Source organism: Hakea prostrata, chromosome 2 (assembly GCF_041222555.1).
Source record: "Hakea prostrata isolate BN-2017 chromosome 2, UWA_Hpros_2, whole genome shotgun sequence".
Classification (NCBI taxonomy): Eukaryota; Viridiplantae; Streptophyta; class Magnoliopsida; order Proteales; family Proteaceae; genus Hakea; species Hakea prostrata.
In genome coordinates, this window is record NC_142601.1 from 50,846,190 (window position 1) to 50,854,242 (window position 8,053).

Genomic DNA, 8,053 nt, shown 5'->3' on the forward strand with positions numbered 1-8,053 from the left:
ATACCAAGGATTTTGAAGACAAGGCGAGGAGGGGTTATCAATGAGACTAGTGCTTGTGGAGAAGTTAGGTGGAGGGCACCACCTCAACCATGGGTTAAGATCAATGTAGATGCTTCTTTAGACTTGAATGGTAGTTCATGCATTGGTTTATAATTAGAAACTCCGACGGTTCTCTTTTAGGAGCAGTGTCTCAGAGGGTGGGGTTTGCGGAGGTGGTAGTGGGAGAAGCTCTTGCGATCCGTGTAGCTTGTAATGGAGGGGAGCAAAAGGGGTCTACAGTATCTCATCATCGAATTTGATTGTAAATCTGTTGTAAAACACCTAAATAGCAGGTCCCCTAATGCCTCTGCCCAATTGGGGGTGGTGCTAGAGGATATTAGGATGCTTTTCCCCCCTTGAGATGTCTTTTGTTTTTGAGTTTATTCCTAGAGAGGCCGACTCTGTGGCAAACTCTCTAGCCCTGGAGGCCCGGTCTATTGAGGGTGAGACTGTTTGGCCGTTTTCCACTACTTGGCTCCAAGAAGCCCTGTTTCGTGAGGCCTTGTGCCCTTCCCTTCAATAAATGGTTTTCTACCAAAAAACAAAAAAAGAAAAAAAATTAGGTCTATCGTACCTCAAATATCTGCAAAGGCTCCCATACACTAATGGATGTTAACATAATCGGTAGGAGATTGAAGAGTAAATACAACCTTCAATGGCTCCCCCATCTTCCTTACCTTCCTTACCAAGAATGATAGAGATTGAAGCAATGAATATTCAATATGTTATGAACTTCCATGATTGCCCTCTAGTTGGCATTATCCTAAGCGGTCAACTCTCCTCACTATATTTGGGCAACACTTGATATTAAAGTTCCCATGATAAATGGTACCTATGTTTCCTTTAGGAGCTTCTGGTTGGTCGGAGGTCAATTGCTTGGTAATTTTAACCTGAAAATAGACAAAGAAAGGAAAAAAGAAGAAGAAAGAATTGAATTAGTAAATAAAACAAACATGCACCTTTGCCTCAAGACGGAGTTTCAAATCGAGAGAGACCGATATCGGTTGAAACTTATTGGTCCAGTTTTGCAGAATTGACCATCCATTTTCTTGCAGATATGTGACAAGTGTTCCAGCATCACATCAAATGGTGAAAAATCATTTACAAGTCACACTAGTTAGTTGATTGATGTGACCTGTAAATGGATTTCCACCATTTGATGTAATGTTGGGACACTTGTCACACATCTACAAGGAAATGGACCTGATATTGGTTCGGTTTTTCTCCAAATTCATTGGCTGTGTTTGTTTGTAAAGGTGGGTGGGAAAAAATGGGTGAAAAAAAAAACAAGTGGATTCCACGTGTAGTGAGATGAGAGAGAAAGAAAGGAAATGAAAGGATTTTGTGGAAAAGTAATAATAATGGGTCCTACTTTTTACTTTTCTAAATTTTTTTTTCACGAAATCCCACCATATTTGTGGGTTTCAAAATGACATGGGGTGGGAAAAGTTGGAGTGCCACATTACCAAACAAGAAACTTGTCTCTCACTTTCCCACCCCAAACAACTAAACAATCTATAATTTTGAGATTTAAAAGAAAAATAAAAAATCTACACTTTTTTCAAGAATTTACCTACCTCTTTTTTCCCACTCCATCTTTATTCCAGCAAACAAATGCAGGCTAGCTAGCTTATATGTACGAGACCATTACCACACAGCTTATTAAGTAGAGCCGTGTTGGACTTATATTCATGTGACCGTAACAGGAATAGAGGATAGTGTGACAAGGAGAATCCTCAACTACAAAAGTAGGATAATTTAGCGATTTGGAAAAAAAACTAAAGAAAAGAAAAAACAATCTTGCAATTTTACTCTCTTATTAATTCATAAAAAGGGCGCCAAAGCCAATGGTAGACACAACTGAACCAGCGCATTCGCATTCAGGGGAAGCGCAGCAAGAGGGAGAGAGACCAGGAACGAGCGAGATGAAGTTCAAAGCGTTCCTCACAGACAACGGAATTGCTCTTCTAGAGAGGAGTGAGTTCTTAAAGAAAAACACGATCCTATCGTTATTTTTAATTGTCATTTTGAAATTTGAATGATTCGATTAACGCAAATCGCTTTGATCGTGTGGCAAATGGAAATTACCAGGATTCGTGCCGGCGCTGGACAAGATGGGAAGGGTTTGCCACCTTTACCTCACCAGGAACCATGCAATGTTCCTCCACAACCTCCTTAACGGCGACGGCGTACAGTCCATCGCTCAGTTCCGCAAAGAATCCCTCTTCGACGACTATCGCATTTCCAGCCAGAACGACGATCGTATTGCCTTCCTTGTGGATCTCGGTCTTTTTCATCGTGCCCTACGCAGTAGCGTCAATATCAGTATAGAAGGTGCAGCCGGCGGCGGTGCTGCTGCTGCTACTTCCAATCGCCTACAGATCAAGCTTGTCAAGAAGCAAGCCCCAAATTCTCGTCAGCCCATGCCTTTCCTCACCTTCGAGACCAAGGTTATATTCTCCTTTTATTCTTCTTCTCTGTCTCCCCACCCCTCTGGATGGTAAAAACTTTCTCCTTTAGCTTAATATTCTCTTGATAGCCGCAAAATTTGTGATGTGATTCTTGTCTTAATCCCTCTCTTGCCAAAGTGGTGGATACTAGAACAAAAATGAGAGCTTACCAATTATTCCAAATGAATTATTTCAACAAACTTATCAAACTTACATTTTGTCCATGTTGTCTCGTCTATTATGTTTCGAATCTCTCTCTTATGCTGGTAAAATAGTTCTAGCACATTCCTCTTCACCCTTGAATTGACTGGCAAGCAAATAAAAGATAGTCTCAACTCTAGATTCCAGTCCAACAAAAGGACCAAAATTGGGTAATACACATCTTACTTCGAGTTAGCTGGTCCTTGTTGGCAAAGCATCCATAATCACCCTCCAACTAATGACTGATTGTGTTGGAACATTCTTAGCAAACCAATTAGCATTAGCCAAGTCTTCTCAAGCAACCTTATGATAAACTAACTCCTTATTCACTTAGTAAATAGGCCAGGAGCTTTTCCTTTCCAAATTACGTTATTGAGTTCTAAGGGATGAAGCTTTTGAATCTAAGGAAGCTGCTATCATGCTTTGCATTAATCTCATGCATACAGGCACAGCGGGCCCAGGTTTTCAATTAACATCCTGAAGATATCCTGCACTTTACTATCTTTTTGGAGCTAGCATCAATACCAGACACTATCTCTAAATCTGCAAATCGGCACACCTGAAGGATGCCACTTATCTAGTATCAATATCATATGTTTTATTTATGATAAGGTGTTGCATTAGAGGTTCAACCCAATCTCTATATTTTGAAAGCTTTACTCCCCTCTTTTCAGGCTTCACCTCAATTATTTTGGGGATTCAAATCATGCCTCTTAAGCAATGTGAACCTCCTTTATTCTTCCTAAACAAATCCTAGGTTTATTGGGTACCTTCTTCTTCCTTCCTTGACAAGCTCTGATGATGTATTGTAATGCTTGGAGAGTCTATCTTAATAGCACACGGTCAATAAATGGTGCAAGGGCAATCATCAAGGGCTTTTATCCTCTGAGTGGGGTCTTTCCCTAGCTTCTTGTTTAGCCCAAGAGCCACTAAAACAGCCAAGGAGGACATGAACAAGTTGGGTTAGGTATTGCCACATTGGAAACTTGATGCGGTTGGCTCTATGTTGTGAATTTGTGAAAAAAGAGGATGGTTTGCCCATCAGCAGTAGGTTGTGCTGATAAACTTACCTTAAGTTTGCATTGCCCCACCAAATGATGGAAGTGAAAATCTACGGTGAGATGCTTTGTTCGTGCATGCAAGGTGGATTGACTGGATTCACTATCAGATATTTATGTGGCGCTAAATTGTTTTGTATATTGGAGTTCTTACATTGGTTGCTCCAATCTCTCTTAGCCAGATTTGTTCTGCTGTTGCATTGCAAGGGCTTTAGTGCTGGCTCAGTAGATTAGCGAGTAATGGTTTGCTGTTGCAGCCAGACCTGGATACCAGGTTATCACCCAGCAATATTGCACATTTACCTGTAGATCTTCTGTCATTAGGACATCCAGCCTATGCATCACTTTAGGCATCTATCAATGGGTTAAGTCATGTGATAAGAAGAAGACTAAATGCAACAATTTCTTTCAAGTAACAAAGAATACTTATTACTGCTGTGAAAAATAAGAAAGAAAAATAAGGAGAAGAGAATGAGAAACAATGGGAATATATGGAGCTGTAGCCATCTCAAATCTGATGTTCACCCTACTTTGTAAGCTTTTTTCTTCATCATGTACGGGATCAATGGATCAAAACGGTTGTTTTGAGTGGTGTTCCTCCTACTCAAAGTGTTTTTGATAACGCAAATACTTAAGTTTCTCTTATGAAGTTGGCAATACCAACTATTTTTACCGATGAAGCTTTCCCTTTAGGGTAGGAAGCTAGGGTATGTTGTAGGTACCATCAATACATCTATTCTAAAAACCCAGCTTATCCAAAATGTGAGACAGATAACTATACGGTTATAACTTGGATTGTCTTCTCTATGAAGCCTGAGATTGGGGATTCAAATCTGGTGTATATTCTCAACCCAAGTAAACCCTACTGAGCCTTTCTGACACTATAAACACAGTACAACAATCAGGCAAAAACAGTCATCTGAAAGAAATTGACTTTACCATATCTCTGGGCAAAGCTTCATTACATAACCACTAGGGAAACTCAAACAACATTAGTTATCGACTTCAAACCGTCCAAGCATCATAGACCTATTTCACAGGCATAATAGAGGAAAATGAAAAGGAAAAAGAAACATGGGATGATAACTTGAAAACAAGAGAGAAATTAATTGTGGAGCACCAACTGATAGATGTACAGAGGAAGACTATTGAAGAAATCAAAGACCACTCTAGGGTGATCCAATTGGGCCAAAACTGAGCTGCAACGATAACAAAACAAACTGGCAGTAATATGGCAGTGGCTGGATTTGCTTGAGGTGGGCTCAAAAGGCAATTTCTTCAAATGAGATGTTCTTTTGGTGCTTGCATGACCTTCATTCATGTTCCTTCCAAGATTTCTTCAAACACTTCACAGATGAATTTCTTAGTTGGAACCCCTTTGCTGCCTAGGGCTCCAAACAGTGTGTTCTCTGATACTAAGTTGGAAGTCTAAAAAAGTAAAGAACAATGAGAAAGATGGAGGAAGAAGTTTGGAGAAAATTGAGAAGAAGAGAAGAAGACGGAAATGGAATATCGTGTGTCAGAGAGTTCTTTCTATTATACTTATATTACCTCACTAGTAAGATGCAATAAACTAAATAGTGGAGGTAAAAGGTAAAAAAAAGAGAAACTACAATAACAAGCACCCAGACAACAAACAAGTTCCTAAAGCATCCATGTTATTATATAAATTTCAATGATTTATTTTGCAGAAATAGCCTTAAGAGGTTCAGTACATACTTCAGTTCCTCAATCCGTCTTCTCAAGGCCCTATAAATGAGTAAATGATCAGCAGAGTTAAAGAATAAATGGAAGACTGTAGGAGCTGTTATTGCCACCTTAATCCTGTGAAATTTTTTTAACATCTCTGATGCAATAGTAAACTTGAAAGCCTTTCCATGGTAATGATAACTAGGTCTCAGTGTAAAGGGCAACTTTGCCTAATGTCTCTTGATAGAATGACATGAAAGATGGCATTGATTATAAATTAGTAGGAACAGGTTTGTCAGGCAGAACATAACTAGATCATACCAGCTGGGAAGGTATCATTAGTGAAGAAGTTCTGTACCCTTTGGCAGACTTCATGTCTGATCTTTGCCCAGCATTCTTTATAATGACTGCTTGCAGACTATCTGAACCCGGGGCTTTGTAGTTCTCAATTCCCCAAAGAACACGGACATAATTTTCCCTTTTTTCACTAGTTGTTTGTGATTTTTTCTCTTCATTTTAACAGCACTTCTTTGTAATCATTTTGTCGATTCCTTATGTTGAAGTTATATAGCAAGTAGATTATTTCATTAGCCGCCATTCATACACACAAAGGTGGAGTCATAGTTGTCTGCCTAAGCATATAGGTACAATTTTCTGGAAGGGTGTCTTGGTTATTTAGCATCTCCTGGGGTGACTTTTGGCCATATTTGATGTTCAGGCCCCGTCCAACACCTTGGGACTCTAGACACCTTGACAATGAGTGGAGTATTTCATAAGAGGCAAGTTTGCCTCTTTTGTACAGAGCAACTTTAGTTAAATTATTCTTTACATGACACATCAATCTGTTTATCCTCTTATGCTTAGCTGGTCTAATGGCTCAATTTCGAATTGTGATTGTATCAGGGCTACAAATCTGCTGTTATACAAGATGTTCCCATATCTAAGCCTCTATCGAGAGCTGATGTAATGGAACTCCAATCTGCTCTTGACATGGCACAGGATATGCCCCAGGTTTCTGTACTTCTCTATTATACTATGTCTTGAGTCCCCTCTCCTTCCTCGTCCTTGTGAAGTAATGAAGATAGCTTCTTAGTTTCCTTTTTTCTGTTTCGTTAGCTGCTGCCTGCCTGCCTTTGCAGACTCTGGTGCAGATACCTGATCTACTGCAGCTGCAAAACTTTATAGATCGTCTAAAGCAAGTAGGTGATTTGCTTAATGTCTCCATAACTCAATACGGGGATCTCCATTTACAAGTTTCAACTACCCTGACCACTGTTGGTTCTGAGTTTCGGAAATTGAGGGTTCTTGGAGTCCAAGGTAATCAAACACACTTCTTTCCAAGCACTTGACAATCAGATTAGTACGCATAGGCCTAAAATGAAATAAGTTTCTGTTTCAATCATGTGACAATCAGGTGTGGTAAGTTTTTTTTTCTCTTGTTTCTTTTAACCACAATTCTTCTGTTTGTATAATCTGTCAGTGGAACCTCCTCCTGGGGATCAAGTTCTCAGTGCTCAGTCTCGTAAAGAAGTGGCACTGCAGAAGGGAGAAGCTCTTTCTGTGGTTTGTACTCTATTTCCTTTTGAACTGAAGTCTCTGCATGTTCATCTACTGATTGTTTTATATTAAGTAGGATGAGTTACTCTGCTTGTCCATTTTCTAGTTTAAGTGACAGTTGAAATTGGTCGTATCTCAGCATTTTTCCCCCCTTTTTGTGGTAATGAATCTTCTAATTTGCATCCCACTTAAATCATTAGTCTGGGCATTTGACTGCATGAATTACTTAGTATAATTCTGGAAACAACCAAAATCTGTTTGAGCGTACGTCCTTTTGTCTTGGCTTCATCCAAGAAAAAGTTTCTCTTAGATGTCTGAATTGCCTAAAAATTTAAACTATTTGATACTGACTCCTGTATTTCTGTCAATTTTTCCAGCATGTGAGCATGAAGCATTTTACCAAGACTCTGCACTGTCACTTGACAAAGCCAGATTGTACATTTTATGGTATGTGCCCAAGGAACTCTTCCTATGCTTTGTACATACTCTAAAGCACTGTCAACATTCAAAATCCCTTGCTTGCAAAAAGGAAGGTGGTTGTTGATTCTGTTGTATTCGTACATGAAGTTAGCAATTTAAATCTGATGATTAGAAAAATTTGTTCATCTCATATTAATCAGCTGCTTTGGTAGTCTGTCCTCATCTTAGAGCTTCAGTTTTCTTCTTTGCAGGTATAGCTCCACAGGGTGCTTGTTTAACTGTTATATTCCAGTTCTTTGTTCCTGGGACACGGCAGACAGATAAATCCATCAGTTTACACTGCAGGCTTCCTGTACTTGACACTGGCTCTAGTTGAATTGCTCAGTTTTCCATATCCTGTCTACCTCCTAGATAACCCTCAGTATGATTCCAGTGATCCATTTATTCTCTTCTGATCAGGTTTGTTAGTTTTACAATTCCAGTATAGCCTGGTACACCAAATCTGTTCTCACTTGTAGTGAAGTGCATCATGATTTTCATGTTTTCCCTAGGGCACATGAATCTTGTGCTCTTGTTTATTTCCCCCCTGTTAACAGTATCTTAACCAAACCTGTGTTATCAAGCCTAAAAGTTTGGACT

General features: G+C 39.5%; 1 protein-coding gene across 1 annotated transcript; it reads left to right on the forward strand.

The window, feature by feature from the left end:
• Positions 1-1,900: 1,900 nt before the first annotated feature.
• LOC149024737 (Hus1-like protein) lies at positions 1,901-8,053 on the forward strand. The gene is made up of 7 exons (XM_089142988.1): positions 1,901-2,016; positions 2,131-2,489; positions 6,341-6,448; positions 6,577-6,754; positions 6,918-7,000; positions 7,372-7,441; positions 7,666-8,053. Exons 1-7 carry the CDS (start codon positions 1,965-1,967, stop codon positions 7,788-7,790), a joined length of 975 nt encoding a protein of 324 aa, XP_088999114.1. The 5' UTR covers positions 1,901-1,964; the 3' UTR covers positions 7,791-8,053.